General features: G+C 56.0%; 2 protein-coding genes across 2 annotated transcripts in view; one reads left to right on the forward strand and one right to left on the reverse strand.

Annotated features, from left to right (window-relative positions):
• The first annotated feature begins 1,033 nt into the window (after positions 1–1,033).
• LOC119098548 (actin cytoskeleton-regulatory complex protein PAN1) lies at positions 1,034–12,795 on the forward strand. Its single transcript, XM_037221505.1, has 2 exons — positions 1,034–1,155; positions 10,349–12,795. The coding sequence occupies exon 2, from the start codon at positions 10,363–10,365 to the stop codon at positions 11,587–11,589; it is 1,227 nt and encodes a 408-aa protein (XP_037077400.1). The 5' UTR covers positions 1,034–1,155; positions 10,349–10,362; the 3' UTR covers positions 11,590–12,795.
• Positions 12,796–17,531: 4,736 nt separating this feature from the next.
• The window catches only part of LOC119099355 (proton-associated sugar transporter A-like), a 43,218-nt gene continuing 39,155 nt past the window's right edge, over positions 17,532–21,594 (reverse strand). Inside the window, 1 exon segment of the mRNA XM_037222483.1 lies at positions 17,532–20,534. Within this exon segment, the coding sequence (XP_037078378.1) occupies positions 20,307–20,534 (228 nt within the window). The 3' untranslated portion in view covers positions 17,532–20,306.

Raw genomic sequence — 21,594 nt, forward strand, 5'->3', positions numbered from 1 at the left:
TGGTGTGAGGCAAGAAATTGCGTCAGACCTAAAGAGTTGCCAGTTTTGCGGTAAACTGACGATTTCAGCGAGCAGCTGACCTAAATAGAATTGCAGACTTGCGGCACCTAACCCATCCTGACCTGCTGCATCTATCCCCCCCCCCCCCCCCCCAGTTCATGAGGGTAAGACAAGTGGGACCAGCTTGGTGTCATTATGTCATCAGGCACAACTCTGCCCCGAACTCAGCATAGTTCACGCGCCTGTATCGTGCATGCATCGGTTTTACGTTCTAGCAAACATCACTCAGTTTGCTATCTTCAACATTTAACACAGATAGCATTTCACAAATGGGACACACATGCTACGACACTGAACATCGCTGGCATGCATAGTTTTAAAATCACGTTTGCTGCCATTTCATTGGCGGCGGGCAGTAGCCGCTGGCCAAATACCGCTCTAACCTTGGACTGGGCCCGCGTTGACCTCGGCTATTTCCGGTGGCGCAACGCGCCCGACAGCACGCATGGATCAACTTAGTTCAAACGTGCCTGCAGCGCCGTCGCTAGTCCCGGTCGGAATGCCCCCAGTGTGAGTCACGTGCTGCACGGGATCGTGCGAGGGCCCATCCAACTCGGCGTGGGCAGACTCTGCAAGGTCAAATAGTATTCTTTGGCGCCACATTCTATTCTGTGATGCACCGATGGTATAGACTTCTTCATTCGCCGCAACTTAACCCGGCCCCGCGTTTCTTCGGGTTTGGTTGCGCCTGCTCTGGCGGATCAGTTTGGCTCTGCTGCCGTCGGCTATTCTGACATTAGCGTTGCGGGTCACGATCTTAGTCGCCTCAATCCTCCCGTGAATCAGGGGGTGCCCGTGATGACTGCGCAGCTCTCCCATCCTCTCGAAGCTGCGCACGGCCGCCTGCCCGCCGTTATATCACCGGGCAGTGACATCACGCAATGACGTCAGCGCCCGGTGTGTGACGTCACGCGTGAGCCGAGGAAACGTGAGTTGGCCGGCGGCGGCGGCAGTTCAATACGCCGACTGGGGAGAGTCGCACGTGCGAGGCTGCAGCTGCGTCCAGGAGCGGTCCAGAGGGCAGTGCACCCGGCGAGCGCAGCGCGCGACCCGACCTGACGCCAGTACCTGGCCTGGGTGGAGAGACAGCGCTAGGTAAGCGGCAGCTCCGCGCCCCCGGGTCGGTTGTGGGCGCGCTCGCGGACAGTGTAGGGCATCGATCGGCCCTACAAAGACTCCGCTGAGACCTGACTGTTCCGATGGTGCGTCGTGCTCTCCCGGGCGGGGCTTCCGCGACTCCTGGGCACACGGGCTCGAGCTTAATGGATGATTGCTCTCGCTGGCGTGCGGCGTGCGCGGTACATGTCCGTTGCAGGTGCGGATCGTTTTTGACACCGGTATTTACCCAAAGACACTTCACGTGCCGGAAAAGTTGGATCAACTGAATTTGCGGTTGTTTAGCTGTTTCGAGAGAAGTTACCTCGAAACAGATTGACAATGTCGATTTCAATACGCACGCTTTCACGTCATCGCGTTGAGTAATGTGGGGGTACATGCAATGGACAGATGTTGTCTCATGAATGTTTGGGACGTGATAACGAGCGACTCATTTGTAATTCCCGCATCGAACAGTGGGCTGGGACATTGCTGGCCATGCACCACAAATTAGGCGTGGTTTTGGCAATTGATCTTACATGCTTGGTGGAAGAGACAAACATCCCCGACCATCTTAGTCGGAATTCTGAACGAATCAGGCTTTCGGTGCATATTCGTGCAAATTTTTAGGTTTCCCACATTCGCGTAACAACATTACAGATTGATACGGTAATAGCCGTGGAGAAACCAGCCGGTCAAAACAGTGCTGCATCAGTTTCGTGCATCTCCGATCGTCTATTTGGTGTTTTTCGAGCTTTCTTTGGAGGTGGATCTGTGGAAACGTGAACGTGGATGTGGGACCGCACGACCTATGTCCATCGTCTGCTTAGATCGGTTGAAGATTTGGGGGACACGCTGGCGTGTCTGCCGAGACACCGGCGCTAAATGAAAAAAAAAATCGCAATTGGAATGACGGCCAGGAAGGTTTCGGCTTTTTACAATGATGGTTAGCTTTTAACCCCATCACCCCGTGGCGGCTTCGCTTCCAGGGGTCCTGCAGGCTCCTGGCCACAGATTCTAAACATCGGTACCTGCACCTTGATGACAGTCTTAGCACCTGTTGTTAGATCACAGGCTGGAAGAATGGACCATGACCATTCGTTTAATATTTTGTTTTGCCAGTGAATCCAGTGAGCATCAAATTCTCATATATGAATATTTTTGCCCTTCTCATCTCTTTGGTGACACATTTTTTAGATCTGACGTTTTGGGTCTGCGCGATAGGGGCACCGATACCGAAACCCTGGGTGTTACATAGTAGTGTGACGAAGCATGTTTGTCAACGCTTTTCACGTCTGTTAGGCAAGACACTGGTTGCGAAGGAAGTGTTTGAAGTTTGGGGCTCTTCTCATCGGGCCACAAATTCTTGTCGGATCCAATCCGTTTAGGCCCTTTTCAAAACGATCACCTTTGTTGTACATCCTCGTGACTTCCGATATCCCTTCTCTCCTTTTTTGGAACAGGTTTTCCCGTTACGAGCTTAATGTGGATACCTGAACCCAGGTTGTTATCTGGGTTTCTGAACAGACATAAGCTGACTTGTATGCTATTCATGGCAAGAGGCAACGCTTCTCCAATCCCGCTTTCATTGAACAAAATGTTAAAGCATCGATCTCGGCCAACTCGAGAATGGAGAACAAAAGTTTGAAACTTGCTTCTGAATATAGTCCTCATGGCGGCGGGGACCCCAGGCAACACGTGCTTGACATTTCGATGCTCGTTGTCAAGTTTGGAAGGTTGTCGGATACGGGAAGTTCAGGCACATGCCGCGGAAATGGAGACACCGAGTCCTTGGCGGGGCAGCGGGCAGCCCGGGGAGGCGAGGGCGACGCGGAAAGGTTCTCGGACGCCGCATGACGCAACCGCTTGAGTGCCGTTCCGAGCGCCGACCGAAGCTTGTGCAATCAGCTGACGTCAGCGGCCTGCGACGCTTTGTGGGGAGGGTCCTGCAAGGGTGCCGGGCGCGGCGCGCGGGGAGAGCGACGGAGGGCGACCGGGAGCGACGCAGCGACGCAGCGACGCCTCAGGGGCGCTCCGTGCGGCCGGCCGGCGGCCGGCTCGTCGCAGGTGCCGGGCGGCCTCCGCTTGGATTACGTCTATTTTGAAACGCTGATGCAATATGTAAGACCCAGCGCAGTGACTCATGCACGGTTCGGCTGGGAGGCCGCCTCTGGTCGCATTGCATCAACGCGTTGCGAGCGGCGGGTTTGGGCTGAGCCCCGCTCGGGTCTGACGCGAGGACCGGTCCGGACTGGTGTGTGGACAGAGGCCGGAAGGGATTGTTGGGCCGAGGCCTGCGCCTGACGATGAGAGACACGCTGGGGTGCAGCTGCTGCAAGCGTGCACGGCTCGCGGCACTGGCCCCACCTGTGCAGACGTAAACCTTGATCCCTTCCGTGCTATATTATTCATGCAGCTACGGCCAAGTCAGCGGCCCAGCTCTTTAGGAGCTTGCACTGCTGTGGCTGCTTACTCTGCACGCCAGCCGAAGAGCACAAGTTCCTTGGCACCCGTTGCTCTGCTGCCCAATTGCACACATTGCATTGCAGCCGCGCGGTGTGCTCCTCTGCAGCCCTTGAACGCGTCTTGGCGATGCTGGTTGAGTACGGCGCGTACAGCAGCGCGGTACCTCGGCGGGCTCGCCGCTGAGGCCTCGCTGGCGCAGCGCGGCGTCCCGGCGGCGCGGACGGCGGGTCGCCGACCGGCGCGTTTCCCCGGCCCACTTGCCTAGGGCGGCGTCGCGTCGGCCCACTGACCGCCGTCGCCCTCTCGCGCGGCGCTCTCGGCTGTGACCAGTGTAACACTTGCGACGCGCCATCACGGCGCCGTGGCCGGTGGAAAGCGTTCAGACTACTTCTGCACGGCTGGACTGGATGCGACCACGTCAGCTGGGCCAGCCGCCGCCGAGCCAACAGGTGTTGCGCGCCGGCCCCGCCCGCCGCGCGCGGAGAAACGCTCGCCCCGGCTGTCTGCCCTCGATGGAGCCGGGCCGCTGTGGAGCCGCGGTCACCCACTGTCACGTCGACCTTTCCAGGTGCCCACGGGCATATTATCGGCGTGGAGGAAGCCGTTGGCATATCGCTGCGGATCGTTCCTGCTCGGCGCCCAACCGCCCCCGACCGGGACGTGTGTCAACAGACCCCCTCCCCTGGCCCTGCCTCGGCCGACGGGGGCCTGGCAGCCGCTGGCGGGCTTGACTCAGGCCGCTGGCAGGCCGGCCGTGTTGCATCACTACCGCGTGGATGGCAAGCCAACTGACTCACTGCCGCCGGCGTCGTATTTCGGGTAGCCTCCGGCACTGTCCGCGAACGCTCCCGGCCGCGGCGAGCACGCCCGCTGGCCTCGGATCAGAGGTCGCGCCGTGCTCCCGGCGCTGGCCCCTGACCGCCGCCCCCACCGTTGCCATGAGGAGGGCAACGGTTCTGGCCCGGATGGTGAGTCAGGTGTTTGCGCGCGCGCCACGTGCGCAGTCCGACCTTTCACTGCGCTCGCCTGACCCCTGCTGCCGCGGTGTCCCGATTGATCCCCGGACAACTGCGGACGCTGCCGGCCGCCCCCCACAGGCGGCGCGAGCGGCCCCGGCCTGCGGCCGCGTGGGCGTCGGAAGCTGCGTCCAGCAGACCCACTCTGCCCTGCGCCTCCGGCCGCCGCTCCGTGTATCCGGATTTTGTGCTCGCTGCGCCTGCGGCGCGTCTCGCGTGCGACGGCGGGAGTCATCCGAGATGCCGGTAGGCGGCGCCGACACTGAGACGCCGACGACGCTCGGTTACGCAATGGGTAGCGGCAATCAATAACACCGCCGAGCCGGCCACGTGAGCGCTCGGCACGTGCGGCGATGCATGGGCGCGGCTTCCGACGCCGCACGTGCAGTGGCAAGACGGTATGAGCCGCTGCTAAACGTCGTTGGCGATGTCTGGGCGCCCGATTAGCAGGCCTAGGGATTCGGCTGCCATTGATGCACACGGCAGGGGACATGTGGAACATCCGAGGAGTGGGGGCGAGCCCCACTCGGACTGAGGACTTGCCGCCGCACCTGTGGCACATAATAGACATGTGTGGCCCTATAATGTCGATACACCACACCCCTGTGTGGAAGTCTCACTCATGACGAGTGATGGTTACAATATACACGGCTTGTTCGTTGTAATTGAATGCGGGGTTCTGGCGCATAACCTGCTGTGCATGCTGTTTTGCCACTTCTATGGGTTGCGTTATGCCGTCATGGTACCTTTAAATTTGTGGTACTGTCAATCTGGTACGAAGGAACATGTCTTAAGGTAGGAGGATTGAGCCATGTTTTCTCTATGCATCAGCATGGGTTTATGGCAAACAACCGATGTTAGTTGACGCCATCGCACAAAAGTGGGTTGGCTGTACCCAATCATACCCCCTTGTATCCCCTTGTACCCCATGTACCCCCTTACCTGTAGGCGCGGCGACTGAAGCGAGGATGGGACATGCAAAATCTCGTGAGAAAACTCTACCGGTTCCCCAATTCCTATTTTTTCTGGGATTTTCACCAAAAGATTGCAAGATTTTACATGGCACAGTTTTCCATTTTGTGAATCTTTACTCCTATATCATTGTTATAAACAAGACAAAAGCGGTCGTGGATTCAAGTGCATTGCAATCGGTCCCGCCTGTTCCCCAGGTCGCCTTTTTTGTGCGCACCAGCATGTGAAACAGCAAACAGCGCTGGGCGTGTTCGCGACTGTGTTGTCACGTAGATTTTCGAACTTAGTCTGGTGGCGCTGGCGATAGGCTCGCCGCCGTTTCGGTCGCACATCAGCTCCAGGCCCCGTGACACAACCCAGCGCACCGCCTCCGGCCCAGCGCCTACCTCAAAGTGTGGTGCGCCGGATTCCTCGAGGCGAGTGGCGCGCCATTGCTTCCGGCGGCTCGCTCCGAGGCGCGAGCTGCTCACTGCAGCGGAGCGCCTCGCCATCGGCACGGGAACCGCCCCGGCGTGCGCCGTGCGGCCGGGGGTGGGCTGCGGCGAGGCCGCCAGCTCGTCCCGGGCTTCCGCCGCCGTGCAGCAGGATAGTGGCTCGCGTCAAGGCCGCGTTACCTCACCGGGCGCGGCGCTGCGCGGCTATTTCTGACGCAAGCCGCGCGGCGGGGGAGGGGGAGGGGCGACCATGGGCGCCGCCGGGCAGGGCTGTTGCTGGGACAGGGACGGGGAGGGGGGGGGGGGGGCAGCAGCTCGTCTGTCTCAGTGAGGGGGCGGGGTCGGAGTTCCGGTGTTTGCACGATGCGGTGCCGTTGAGGAGAGCGTACGGACCGGCGCCCGAGCCGGCCGGCCGGCCTGGTACGGGACCCGGCGTGGGATGGCGCTCGCCCGCCGTCCTCCAGCACTCCAACACGGACCAGCGCCGTGGTCGGCTGCAGCAGCTGCTCGCGGGCCCGTCGAGCGTGGTGCAACGCGTTCAGCAGCGGCGGTTACCTCGTTCGTGCGGCGATATCTGCGCTATATCGGCGACCTGTGGACAAAAATGCCACCGCGGGGCCCGCATCCGAAGCGGGGCCGGGTTCGGTCGACCTTCCTCACGCCGCGCGGCGGTGGTGACGCGGCCGCCGTGGCGACTGCTTGAGGTGACTACGGTGCTGCGGAGGCGAACACGGAGGCTGCCGGTGGCCTGGCTGTGGCCTGACTGTGGTGTGGCTGGACGGTGGCCGGACGGTGGCCTTGACTGGCCTGACGGTGGCCTGACGGTGGCCTGACTTTGTGGCCTGACGGTGCCTGGCGCCGGCTGACAGCGTGTCGCCTCACCCCTGATTCATGTGGCGCCACTCCGCTCTCTCTCGCACGCCGCTGATTCACCCACGCTGGCGGCGCGGCGGCTGCGGCTGTGCCGCTGAGTCAGCCGGCGGCTCGCTGACTGGCCTCATCCGGAGCTGACTCAGGTCAGCGGCCGGCGGCCGACGACGCTCGCCGGTGACCGGACTCACGTGTGCCGGCACGTGACCGGCGGCGACCGAGCTTATTGGATTCTGAGGAGTGAGAATGCATGCCACGACGCCCGTTCACGTGTGTTGGTCGCGGGACCCGTTGCATGTCGTGTCCATGTGTTGTTTAATCTAATGTGTCGAGCAGTTTCTGTGTAAGAAATGACGACGGGTGGAAATTGGAAAAGAAACGAGTTGCTACGGTGGTGCCAGTATAATCAAATTTCAAGCTTCCGCCGTTGGACAAGTTGGTCTTGGTTGCCGTGAGGATAAGCGATTCCGCCCGGTGCACTTACCAATCCAAACTCCATTCACGTGCGGTAACACGTGGCCTCACTTTTGTACTTGGCGTTCTGTCTAGCAGCGCAAGTGGTGAAACTTCGCACGGGGGCTGGCGCCGATGATAGCACATCGCTCAATGATGGCGGTCGATACCGGTGCGGACAGATATCCAGACCCGATTGAGGCGGCTGAGGCGTGGCCGCTCTCTGGCACGGACACACGGGCACGCCGTCGTAAATTTGGAACCGTCCCCGACGTGATCGGCGCCGGCGTTCGATGTGATTGCGTGCGGACATCACCGGAAGTGGGAGCGGTGCCGTCGCGTGAATCTGGCGCCCTCGCCCCGACCCGTGCCGCGCATCTGTGGCGCGCCGCGCGCCAGAACAGCTGGCCACTGTCGGCCGTCGGCGGCGATGCGTCGGTATCGACGTGGCACGTGATCTCGCCGCACGCTCGGCCGAGCGGCGCGTCGAAATAGTAAAACAATGAAATGTTGCTGGCTCCGGTCGATCCGAGCCGACTTCGGCCGGCGCCGCGAGGCCGCCCCACGCCGGATCCTGTTGCCGTCGGCTGGGCCCATTGGGGTCAGGGCGGGGGCGTGCTGGGGCTCATAGGTCAGCATGGCTATACCCTGGCTTTGGAGACTGGTAATATGATAGCGCTTGACGGGCGGAACTCTGACTCGCAATATGAACTTACTGGATGTCAGGGGATAATTTCTCCTCCATTCAATTGGGGCGCAATCATTCCCGTTTTTTGAGAAGGAAGTGGGTCAAATCGGGGCTAAAAATGTGTTTTGGCGTATCTGGCGGGGGGGGGGGGGGGGTGTTAGGTTTGGCCCTTTTTCACTGTTGAGCCCTTAGCTTATGTATTTCGTGCAATTACTCTGCTGCTTGATGCCGTCCTAACTGAACACGTTTATTCCTTACGGTTCGACTGCACAGCGATCTCCGTTATGTATACTCGGATTAGCAGAGGCTGACCTATCTGTTACCAGAGCATGCCTTGTACATGATCAGAGTGCACAGTCGGCTGCACAGGCACTTTCATGTGATTTTTGTGCTCGATGGGATTACACCGGGGCTGACAGCGCAGATAAGCCACGGCCGCCGAAACTGGGTCAAGCCTCGCCGGTGGCCGCGTTACCGTGTGCTGCCGCACAGGTTTGGCCGAAGCGTCAGTCGCGTGCGAGTGGCGGCGGCGCGGGCGGCCCTTGTATCGCAGTTGTGGCCAATCACAGTGCGATGCACGCCGCCCTTGGTGCGGAGATGCACGCCAATGTTTTCGGAAGTGCAGGAACAGTTCGATCTCTGATCGAGGGTAGTTATGCTCGTTTTAGTGGCCACAAAGCATGCTTTGCTCTACCCACTCCCGTTAGGCAGCAGTTTCGTTGAATGCCCACGATTCGCGTTAGAGACGGGGAGCGGAGATCAAGGCTTGTGAGGACTGGAACGGCATGGCGGGTTGGTGTTCGTGAGAATTGCTCTGCCTCCCCTCCCCCTCTCCCCTCCCCATTCCGTCCCGTCTGGCGAAGCCCTGTTACACCGCCGCGGCGTGTTGACGGAGCAATGATTAAAATCATGGGGCTGTCCCACCTCTGGACACGGTCAGAAAATTCACTGAAATAAACGACTGGGTTTAACAGCTCTTTGTATATGATAAGTTCGAAATACCCGCCGCCATTGCATGGAAGTATTTTATTTTCGACTTCATAGCCTGGTCACAGCTGCGCAGACACTATGAGCAATACTAGGTGATAGTGACTTCGTAACAACAACAATATTTGTCATGAACTGTCATCGCCATTTACCACAATCCTCAAAACAACTTGAAGGCATTTACCACAAGCCGTACGTACCTGTATACCTGCTGAAAGGTGGTTTGGCAACAACAATCGTGGCGGCCCCGTGAGTGTCCATCTCAACAATTCCCCCATTCGCCGCATGGAAGCGCTGACTTTTGCGAAGCGTCTTCATTAAGGCGCTAATCCCCGGTTCATAATGTCACAGCCGGTGAGGCGGTGATAGATTGGGTAATATAAAGATGATAAAGGGCTGCTTTTTATGATCAGATCTAACAAACTATCATGCTATTTTCTAGTAGAAGACTTTTGATGACACTTTGGCCGGAGTTCGTTAATATGTTGGACGTGAGTAAAAGCTGTCAACTAAATGAAACTTTTTGATAGTGATGTATGCCTAGGAGTGTAGTCTGCGGAGGTGGGAAAAATTGCAGTTCAGGTGACCTGAATCATTTTTAGATTTTCGGAACAAATTTTCGGAACAGGAACGTCGCGTGCAAATTCCGAGACATCCACCTAGCGACGTACGTGTGCAGCCAAAGTTGACGAAAGGGGTAGGAACGATGCAATGAGTCGAGTCAGCAGTCACTCAATCATCACGTCCCCCCTCCCCCTCCCCCCCCGGAACTTATCGCTGACCCCTATACATAAAACTACACCGATGCCGGCCTCCGCGCAGTCATACACCACCAGGCCACAAAGAGCTGGCTGGGCGCCGGTCGGCCGGGGGATGACGCAATCGAGCAGATGCCACCAGCCCCTGCCGCAACGTGGCCCTGAAACGCCAGCCACCGGCGCGGCGCGGCGCGGCGCGGCGCGGCCGCTCCCTGCACGGCCGGCTGCTCCGTTCACACGCGCGCGCCTGCAGCGCGCTGGACCGTCCGGTGCCGGCCGACCGGTCCGCGTCAGCGGCCAGCTGCAGGCATTGACGTCAATCGGTGCAACGCCGCCCGGCGCTGGGCTTTTTGCAGACGAGCCTGTTTATAAAAACGCGAACATTTTGGGCGGCGGGCGGCGGCGAGCCGGTTCCTGGCGGGCTGCAGGCAGCGACATTCCTTCCGCCGGCTGCGGCGGCCGTGGGCATATGGTGCCAAAGTGCTTGGGCGGTTTCTGTGTCGGCTGTGACACGTGACAGACGGCTGACGTTGGCGCCCTCTTCCGCAGGCGATCCGCGCATCATGGTGGCTGAGACGCTGCTGAGCTCGGTGCAGTTCGCCGGCCTCAAGTCGCGCTTCAACTCGATGTCGACCGGCTACTTCAACTACCCGCCAGGCAGTGGGCCGGCGGCGCGGCCGGCGGGCGGCGGCGCGCCTCTGGGCGGCCTGCCCGAGCCCTACCCCGTCTCGCCGCTCGAGCTGCCCACGTCGCTGCAGTGCGACATGTTCAACCAGCGCAAGCAACGCGAGTTCATCCCTGACAACAAGAAGGACGAGAGCTACTGGGACCGCCGGCGACGCAACAATGAGGCGGCGAAGAGGAGCCGAGAGAAGCGCCGGCTCACCGACATGGTGCTGGAGTCGCGCGTGTTCGAGCTCACCAAGGAGAACTACCTGATGCGCGCCCAGCTGTCCGCCATCCGCGACAAGTTCGGCATCGTCGGTGAGAACCTCATCAACCACGAGCAGGTGCTGGCGCAGCTGCCAGCTATGGACCAGATCCTCAACTTCACCAAGCGGCACAAGCCGATGGCCGGCGCGCACATGCTGCCGCTAGCCGCCGGCGGCGTGACGTTCCCCGTGAGCGCGGCGCCGCCGCCCCCACCACCGCCGCCGCCGCCGCCGGCCGGTGCCGCGCCCGCGTACCGGCAGACGTCGCCGCCGCCGCCGCCGCCGCCCGCCGGCCTCCTGTTCCGGCAGCAGTCACTGCGCGAGGTGCGCATGTCGGAGGAGGAAGAGGCACGCGACTACTCGCGGCCGCGCTCGGCCGAGCCGCAGCGCGCGCCGCCGCCACCGCTGCACCCCCTGGCGGCCGTTAACCTGAGCAAGCCGGCGGCGCGGCCGGCAGCCTCGCCGGAGGCCTCGGCGCTGCCGCTCAAGCTGCGCCACAAGACGCTGATGTGCGAGCGCGAGACGGCCGCCGCCAACCTGCTGGTGCTCAACCAGTTGAAGGAGGAGCCGCAGGACTCGCCCGGCTCGGACGCCTCGTCGGGGGACGAGCGCGACTCGGGCCTCTCGGACCGGTCGGCTTCGAGCGATGGCGCTGACGAGCCGTCGCGCAAGCGGCCGCGCTCAGGATGCCGGCGGCTCGCCGCCCCCGTCCGCCCCCACCCCCGCCGCCGCCTCCGCCTCCGTCCCCGCCGGCCCGGCCAACGGACAGATCCGCAGCGAGCTGGAGCGGCTGGCGAAGGAGGTAGCGTCGCTGAAGTGTCTGCTGAACCACCGGGAGACCAGCCCGCCGCCCGGTGAGGGCGAGGCCAGTGCCTGAGCGTTTGGCGCTGGTGCTCTTCCCCGGCCCGTCCCCGCCTCGTTTCTTTGTGAACGTCCTACCCGCGTGACGTGCGATACGGATGTGGATGCTGATGCTGTTCACACAGCAGCGCGTATGCTCAGAGCAGGCTGCTTCTGCTTTAACGGACGTCGTCATCATCCCGTCTGCCTGCGATGACGTTGTCACATTCCTCCCTCTGCCGGTGCCGAAACGTCACGCAAGATGACGGCCATGTGGCGCAGACCAACTGCATCCCCACCAAGCAGTTTGTCGCTAGCCTGAAGCGTTCGTTGATCAGCCGGAACCGGCTGTTTCATTGCTCTGGCGCGTGATGATCGGCAGCGGCGCCCTCCATTGAGAGGAAGGGGCCTGTGGCTCGGCTGGTGCTATTTCTCCCCTATCCGAGTGTGTTGTGCGGCAGAAATGCTTTGATGTGTTGTTAAATTTTACCGAGTGTCAACGGCGCGTACTGTTCCTGCGACAACCTGCGTGATACGGAAAACTTGGTCGGCTGATCCTCATGGCGCATGTATCTTTACAAGTTCAAATACCCGGTGAAGTGAGGTTCTTTGTTAATCGGTATGACTTCTGACGCAGATGCTATTTGTGTTGTATTTTTTGTTTTGCGCCAGAGGCGTTTGTTGGTGTATAGGTCGTGCCATGCGTTGGCAGGATACGAATTTATTTGTTTTGTACTGAGTGTTGTAGATATTTATTCATTACACAACAGATGTGAAAACAGTCTTTTACGAGAGGAAACGTCTGGTATTGGCTTGAACAAGAGTGAACGAAAACAAAACGAACAGAAGCCAACGGTAGATGTCTCGCTTGCCATGCTGCCAATGGTAGTCGCGGCCCAGACACGGAACACAGAGCAGTCCAACCCGCCAGAACCACTTCTTTATGACTTGGCCCAGCAGCTTGCAGAGAGGAAAGAGATTTGGAGCACTGACAGAAGTCAGGAGGCAGTGAACTTAGCCCGTAAACCGAATCCCAGCACGAAACATTAGCGTGAAAATCGCGTGAGTTTGAGATTGCCAGGCTTACAGGGATTCGAAGGATTGTTTTGTGATTCTTGCCTGCCGCCTGACTGCTGCACCTAGAGCACACCCATCTTTTGACACCCATAATGCTAAAATTAACATACTTGGTCGTCGTGTGAATGCAAGTCTTGATACCAGGAATTCGCTAGTCCCTGAATTGGTTGCAATGGTACGACCAGCAGCTTTATCGATAATATTCGTATTACAAACGGTCCTGAAGCTCATGTCAGACGCTGCCATTCGTAAAAGCGTGAAGTTAAGTCACAGTCTTGACCTGCATATTCTTTGTTTTCCCTATTTCTACAATTTCCAATCCACTATCACGAGAAAAGGCTGGAATGATGTAGACCACACTAACGGCTGGCACGGGCATTCGTCAAAACCGTTAAAACGATGTGCGGCAAGCACTGGCATAGCAGGCTGGCATTACGTCTCTTTCCACTCCTGCCTGATTCTGTCAAAGCACTGGTAGCGGCTTCGAGGGCCCGGTTTGCATTGACCCTCTGACACCTTGGGAGCTAGAGCCACCGCTGTTCGTCTGGTTACAGAAGCTGCCGCTAAGCACCGGGGGACCGACGTCGTGGTCTACCGGCGAACGCTGCTCCTCACACTTTCCAGCACAGAATGTGACGCAGGCTCGAGTTCGACTATTGACCTGCCGTGATTTCAACACGCAACTGACGCAATCATCCGCTAGTCTTTGTTTGGTGGACTGGTCAGGCGCAGCTTTAGCATACGTCCCAAACGGGTGAGGCGGAACTATGGACGAGACATCCCGTGGAGTGGCAGGACCCAGCTGGGACCTGGTTGGGTTTGTCATACCGCTGTGCGATAGAGTCAGGCCCTGTTTTTTTATATTATTCGGAAGTACTTCCGACCATTCGAAGTATACTTTGCATCGTGGGTAATCTTGAATCGTGCAACCCCAGTGCGTCTTGAACTTCTTAGCACTTCGTGTGATGAGCGACCGACGAGGGAGAATGTCACATGCGACGCTTTATCACATTATAATGTAAACAAAAAGTGACACTGCCGCATCCTATTGAGTTATTCATTATGACCAAAACCGATTAAGATGGCACATATTGTATCACTGCGTCCTTACAATATGGGCGGAAGAACATCTAAAAAAGAGGGAGAACCAAACTCTGAAGTCAGCTGTTTTGGAGTCAACTGTTCAAATGCATTTCCTTGAGGTTTCATAAGCCTACACAAGCGCACCGGCGCCGGCGTTGGGTGTAGCGGAGAGCCGAATTTGGCGCATGACTCAACCGTGGCCTTCATTCAGGCCAGGACATCGAGGACAAGACGGACATCTTCGCCTACAGTCTATGAAGAAAGTGGCTATCTGTGCTCCAGTTTTTGACCGGATGTGTTTTTTCATGGATACAGTGTCTTTTGTGCTGGACCTTTGTAACTGAATGCGATCGAGCCGAAGCGTCAAAAATTATGAAGAAAAAACCGTGACAAAGGGCCTGGCGCGGTCAGCAGGGCGGTTCGACAAACTGTCTCCAATCACATACCGTGGGAACGATTCTACCTGATCAGTCCCGCCCCACGCAGCAAAAAGCATGCCTGAAAAGCGTGGATTTTTGGTCATCCGTGTCGCCACGTAGACGAACTACCGCTCATACTTGCATTGTGCATCTTTGTGGATCAGCGACCACGTGGCTATGTTTGCACTAATCGCGATGAAAGTGTGAGCAGGGCTCCTTGAAGCAAGGATGGAATAAAACCCACGGCCTCTTGGAACGAGGGGATAAGCGGACAGGAATTTAAGGATACACGGTAGGGAATATGACTTACGGGAGGCTAGGGAAGAGCGGCCGGTCGTGGCAGCCCCTCGGTGCCAGCTTCATAAATTGTATGAATTATAGAAGAAGGGATACGGTAGGGGGGAAAAGTACAAAATGTGAAACATTATTGGCGCGATGAATAAGGAGATGGGACTCGTTTTGTGTCGCATGGTCCCGTTTTGTCTTGTATGGTCCCGCTTTGTTTTATATGGTTCCGTTTTGTTTCGTATGGTCCCGTTTCACCTATGCGCACTCATGTGTTTCTGTCAGGATCTTTACAGCGAAACGTGTTTAGGCACGAATTTAGGTACGAATATACATACGTTTTAGGCATGAATTTCTCGGTAAATTTCTCCAGCATTGTGCTCCATGATTTACAAGTAGCAAAATCACTGCACTAAAAATCTTCTAAACACCCAGCCTGCCGTCAGAAATTGCTTTTTGATGTAGCCGCCTCAGACCTAAACACATGCATTCGCTTTATGCACTCAGACGTCGGAATTAAGCGAGTCCAAGACATACACACTGGCTGTGTAAATGCAGACCCACTAGGGTTGTTCAAGAAGCCGACAGAACTATTTTTGCTCTGGTCGGTTGGGCTGCAAGCAGAACTGGTGCTTTCAGCCCGCGCCGCCCGTAGAGAGGGAGATACCTGACTCTTCATTTGTCTTGATGGCCTGGACAGACTGTTGAACGGACTGGCCCGGACAGACTGTTAGACAAACTGACTTAAATAGACTGTTGGACAGACTGACCGGGACAGACTGTTGTTGGACCTTACCATGCTAAACCTTCGGAACAAAAAATTCGGAGTCACACAATCATATGAGTTGCTAATGACTGCCGGTCTTGAAGTTTTGTGGGTCTTTGGCAAGTTTACACTACGCCAGCAGTAGGTATGTCATGTGTTGATGGATTCTTTAAACCCAAGTAACATACCGCGCGTGCATTGGTACAAACAAAAACGAATGTGGCCTATTGTGGTCCCAGGCGACATTTAGAATGAAACAAATTGTAACATAGCCTCTTAGATTACAAGCAAATATTGTAGTTTCTGGAGGCATGAAGAATTAAAATTTGAAGCTTGATTTGACATAACGATGGTTCATTAAAAGACTTAAATACGGGACAACAGCACAAAAGCATTGAGTTCCTTGACATCTATGTTGTCGGTGCACCTCTGCGCTTCCGCTAAGCACCGTCTTACACGTCCAATTTGCTCATCAAACTTTTTAAAGCGTGCCTAGACATTTGAAACCAACAGCTATGTTACCCACATTCAGCGCAGGCAAACGTAACAGAGTACACCTAACAGTTCAATTTACGCGTACGTTATATAAATGATGCATCGATCAGTGGGGAACAGCGGTAGATTGATTGCAGATGACGTCACTGGAATCTGATGGGATGGCCGAGGCCAACACTGTTGTCCGAAGTGAGGCCGAGGCCAATCGTGTTCCGCGAAGTTATCTCAGAGGGCTACTGTAGCGCTTTTAGAGCCAGTGGTTTACCGTTGTTTTCCGCTGATCGATGCACCAATCATTTCGTCATACAGATCTGAGTCCATAATACAAATTCACACTTGCTCACCCGTTGCGGTCCTTACCATTGCATTTGGTTCGCGCCGACGCGCTTTTGGCTAGCAACAGAAACCAGCGTTTGACAAGCAGGGCACCGAAATGGTCGCGTGACCTTGGACAGCTGCGCGGTTAACAACGGTGAAATGACGCCCGCCCGTGAACACGCGATCAGGCAACATTTTCTTCGTTGTCCATTTTCGCCCCATACCGAACAAGGCGCGGAGCTTATGAACACACGAGACCGAGACCAAGGTGTGAAATTTGCCAGTTCTCTTGTCTGGGCTGTGCGAAAATAAGTATGAGTCCAGCAGCTGGCTGCGATTGCGCAACCGCATCTCGGTAAATCGTGGATCTATCAGCTGATGACCGCCACCGGGCCGTTTGGCTCACGTCAGACCCACGTGACATTTCAATTGTTGGCATCAGGCGACATTTTATCGACGAAGCACTTGTGACCTTTTCTTTAGCGCTGCCTCGCTGGACCTGCTATGCATGTAATGGCGTACGTGATGATATGCAGTTAGACTGGAATGACTTGCAGTGCATGGTGCGCCGTTGGCTCGATTTTGCAGGCGTGCTGTATGGATTAAATGGAACCCATATACACTTGCATAAATGTTGCGACATACCTAAATGTCACTATTCAGTACCGTGCATGGTGTTAAAGGCACTTTTGCAGGGTGACATGCACCTGTGATCCGCGCCCGCAACCCGTCATAGTTCAGCTTGAAGCCACAAGATGGCCAGATTAAAGGAGTCTTCTTCAGACTCCAGTATTCCCTTCCCTCATAGGGAAAAAAACAGTGGGCGATCTCTTAAGAGACGCTCTCGTCTGTTCAGCCGCGGCAATAGTTCGGGCACGGCTGGAGGATTTTGTGCAGCTGGTTCGTTGCTGAGAGCCCCTATCTTTCGTCCTTCCGACGAGCACGACAGCGCTCGCTAGCTCGGCCAGCTGGGCTGACCGAGCTAGCGAGTCCGTTTGGTGGGGCTCAAGGTTGCGGTCGTCTCATTACCTGGGTGTGGGTGTCCGTGCAGCTCTGAAGTATCTGAACGAGGCCCTTTTCACATGCCTGGCCCGCTTCATTGAAACTTCATGGAACTTATTTTCCATACATATAACCGGTACATACATGGATGAAGCAGCTGCACTGAAGTCCAAATATTTATACATTGGTGTCATTGAAACGAAACCGCCCTCCTCGGGTTATTTTAAATTGGCAGTATAAAATGTCATATTAACTACTGCCTCCCCGGCCCTTAGCCGTTTTTAATGCTCTGTGTCGCCTAATCGCTTCCATCCGCATACCATACCACGGATGTCAGTACAACAATCGCACAATAACTAGCATCACCATGGGTGTATGCAGAAGTGACACTTGACTGCGAGCCTCACATCTGACGAAAACCTTCGATTGGCAAGCTCCAGGCCGACTTCTGTGAGCCCTGTTCTCCGCGGCCCCGGCCAGCCACCCTGACCACACAGCCTTCTGCCGTCCAGAACACTAAAACATGTATTCAGCCAGTCATACGATCCAATGATATAGCTGGATCCTTCGCAACCGAGTAACAGCGACAACGGAAGACAGCCAACTAGCTACAGGCGACTACACGACGCAAGCACTGTCACCGAGCTCACGCGGCCACGGCACAGACGGACACACAGGGCGCAGTCGTATCGATTCGCGTATGCGCCAGCAGTACTGCTGCGTAAACAGTTCTCAGTACGCAGGCGTTTATGCCATTCAAAACACATGGGGTGATATCGCACACTTGATTTGACAACACGAATTACACTGGGTCGAATCATGACGTTGGGCGCACGCCGAAAGCAATGCTGGGAACATTGAAATCTCTGGGGTCGTATAGGTGTGCTTCTCCGGGGACCTATGGGAGAGAAATCGTTTCACGGAAACACGGAGACGCACACCTTGTTCTGACTCCACACCCGATGTGCAAGACCACCCGTAACAAAAAACAGGTAGAAAGGCAAGCGGTAGAGTAAGTGCTGGGTTAGGGTAGTTGTAGGGTAAAAGTACAGAGGAGCTCGGCACCTGGTCTGCATTCTTCTAAGTACGACTGAGTACATCTGAGCCCGAATTCGCTTACGTCGGTCATTTGGCAGCATCTTCTACGGTCGATCTGCCAGGTCGGGGAGACAAAGTCGTGCCATTCTTCTGCCACTTCTTTTTATGCTCACGTATATCCGCACAGTAAAGCTGATACTAGTAAAACCATACCACCATTCGCTTCCTGTGGATAACATGCGAGGCCACCTGAGGTCATTCGATGACCTTCAGCATCCTTAGCCTTGCGGAAACCTTGCGCTTCCAGCCTTTGTATAGGACGATGGCACGGACACCACGCATGGGTCGAGTCTATGAACCTGATTGGAAGGCCATGTTCTGGTGCTTAGAAGATTTGTTGGGGAATTTCCTGGTCATTTTGTTCTGGTCTGGCAGCAGCCGTTTCCGCCGGTTGCTCCCATCCCTCTTCCGTCGTGAGGAGAGTTTCGGATAAGAAACACTGAACGAGCCCGTTTTTCTTATGCCCATATAGTACGCACATCTTTTTCGGCGCATCTTTCCACCCGATCATGATCAAGTGTCCTTGGCTCTGACTTCACGACTGACTTTGGCGCACCGGCCATACGCCCGCGTGACCAGTCCTCTGGCGTTCCCACGAGTGACGCTGATTCGACCATCACGTAAAACTACTGCGTCACAAAACAACGATCAAGTAACAACGTCACGTCTACAAACAACGTTCCGAGGTCCTCACAGCTGATGTGGAGACCACGCTTGAAACATCCACAATAAAAACGTTCGCGGACACTGCGGCGGTGGAAATTCGTGGGTAGAGGGCAGGAGCGGGGACAAAACGGAAACAACGGGAACACATCTTTTGTCGTGCACAACATGATCAGGTCGGTCATTCTTACGACACAACTATATACGGGCACGGTACCCTGATGCCTCCTAGGTTTGATTTGGTCCGTTTCGACCGGAGCTTGTTCGGCTGTGAGTGATGATTTCAGAGCTACGGAGGTACGGGGCGGAGTCAAGCGCAGGGTTGCTGACGGCGTAGGACCGCAGCCAACCTGGGCTATCTGGGTTGCCGAGAATTGGCCGGCATAGACACCCTATGCAGGCATGTTCGCAGACAGCCGGGTGGACCAGGCAGCCATGCTCACCCCTGGGTCAACTGGTGACTGCCAGCCGCCACATACTCCTAGAGTGTCAAGGCGTTGATAGAAGATAAAGCAACAAATAGATGTCAAAGGTTGAACATCTCCCTCCCATCCATTTAGTAAGCTCTGGGACAGCTGTATCCCGGCCCCTAACAGCTGTACCCCTGGCCCTAAACATTGGTTACCGCGAACTCCGTGGTCAAAATGTATGTGCGGGATGCAGAAGGCGTCGTTAATCCACGCTTACCAAGAAGCTCATCATTCCATTCTATCGATCACCGCCCTCAATCAGGTGCGCAGCTAAGATATATGACCTGGGTGAGGGGGACCACCAGGATTTGCAACGGGCGCTCAGATTATCAGGACCCAGTCCCTGCTCTGTTCACAGAACTGACGCAATCCGAACAGACCACTGACGCCGCAAACTCGAATGCGCACGGTGCCGAGTGGGTTAATGGACTGTTAATCTTGGTTCGCCCTGATGCCGAAAACAGTCGTCTCAGTTGCGTGCCGCACATGTCCATTCGGTCACCGTCTGACACTGGGTTGGTCGTTTGGCTGTTTGGATTAGAGGCCTTTCAGCCCGTCTTGGCCGCTTCAGGGCTATAGGATGAAGGAGAATGCACAACGGTGCGGCAAGACTACACACACCAGAGGATCCAACCAAGGCCTAGCCCGCGCAGGGAACCCTGGTGCGGGGTATGCACTCGGACGGAGACCACTAGCAGGCGACACTTCGGCCCACTCATGGCTGGCGCCTGTAGCCTACCCTAGGTGAATGGGGCATCGCGAGAATGCAGGATAAAGCGCGAAAGAGGATAAAAGGAGATGCCGCTGATACTGTGACTAATTTAGTGCTATTCGGCCGCGCAACATGCCACTGTCCATGTTAGTCAACAGGATACAGGATGTGCAGCCAGTTATTTCGTCATAACAAAACAGCGTCCAAGTGCTCACACCATCCTGGCTGCCCCCTGCCCCCAACGTTCCAAACTCAGTTAAGTCTGCCCCAGCCTCACGGCAAAGCCCTTGCCTCGGCGGCCGGCCCGACGAAGTACCGCTACCGCCACCTTTCGGGTATAGTCTACACTACAAGTCCAGATAGGTGACCTGCGTGGCCGTGATGGCACCACATGTGCTCAGCACCGACGCCATGATGACCACCATGGTGGTGGTGCCAGCGGCCGTTACGATCGAGCCCACGCAGAGGCTGAGCACGAACTGCGCCAGGAAGACCATGCTGGAGACGATGGCGACGTCGGTGCCCAAACCGCGCACCTGGGACGTCCTGACGTCGCTGCCCTCGGAGGCGGCGAACTGGAACGAGACCAAACGCAGGTCATGCTGACGGTATGCACGCACGGAGAGGTGCGCCGGTCGGTCACCAATGAGACTCACAAGCTTCGCATATGCAGTGCACGCATCTGGCTCAGGGGCATGTCCGCAGAGTAAGATCACGCGAGCTCGTTTGTCAGGAGAGAACGCTACAACTCTACACGAATAGTACGCGGGTTGTTTTACCTCACGTGCGTTAAGATCAAGTTATAAATCAATGATCGCGTGGGACGTTGAACTTACAAGAGCATGGATCTGGAAACCGATTGTGGGATTCAGACACATGTCGGGTCGGCCACAAAGCTCACTTTTCATTGTTTAAAAATTTAGTCAGCGTATTTTGATGGAATATTTTTTGGGATCGGAGCTGACACTGAGCAGTGCCTGTTGTGTGAACACTACCCCACAATCCGAATGTAATGTTACAGTACAACACACAGGCTTGTCAAAAAAATTTTGGTTCAGGGGACATCCCAACGATATAATGGATCCGAAATAAAGATTTGCCTAGCCTACCCCGAAACACCGATTTCTCATCGGATTTAGGGCACTTTATTCATTCATTCAGACACAAAACGACAAAAAAGATGCAGAGAGCTGCATCGATATGCAATGTAGCAGAATCGGGGCAATAAGCAATAGGTATCTGAACGAGGCTAGAGACATGAGCGGGCGGAGTCCAGAACTTACTGAACTCAATTAAGCGAGAAGCAGCACTACTCGCCGTACGCAATTTTGGCCACCAAAAGTTCTCAGTTTCTGCAACTAAATGTTAAGAGTCTATCTTTGATAATTTGCACCTGGGAATCAACTCCCCATGCACATTCTCAGAGTGCTAGACGTTGTATTATGCAGGTACTTGGAGTACGCTTATTTTCTCCAGAGTCTGGTGCATCCTCCCATTGTGAGGCTCTTTCGAAGAGTAGATGATCAAATAGATAAGAGTTGGCTGTTAAGCACCATCACAACCAAGCACGACACTTCATCACGAGATTGCCTGCCGCTGGCCGGCTTTCCGCTTGGTGACTAGCTGACCAGGGAC

The sequence above is a fragment of the Pollicipes pollicipes genome, unplaced genomic scaffold (genome assembly GCF_011947565.3).
Source record: "Pollicipes pollicipes isolate AB1234 unplaced genomic scaffold, Ppol_2.1 Scaffold_4740;HRSCAF=5597_pilon_pilon_pilon, whole genome shotgun sequence".
Classification (NCBI taxonomy): domain Eukaryota; kingdom Metazoa; phylum Arthropoda; class Thecostraca; order Pollicipedomorpha; family Pollicipedidae; genus Pollicipes; species Pollicipes pollicipes.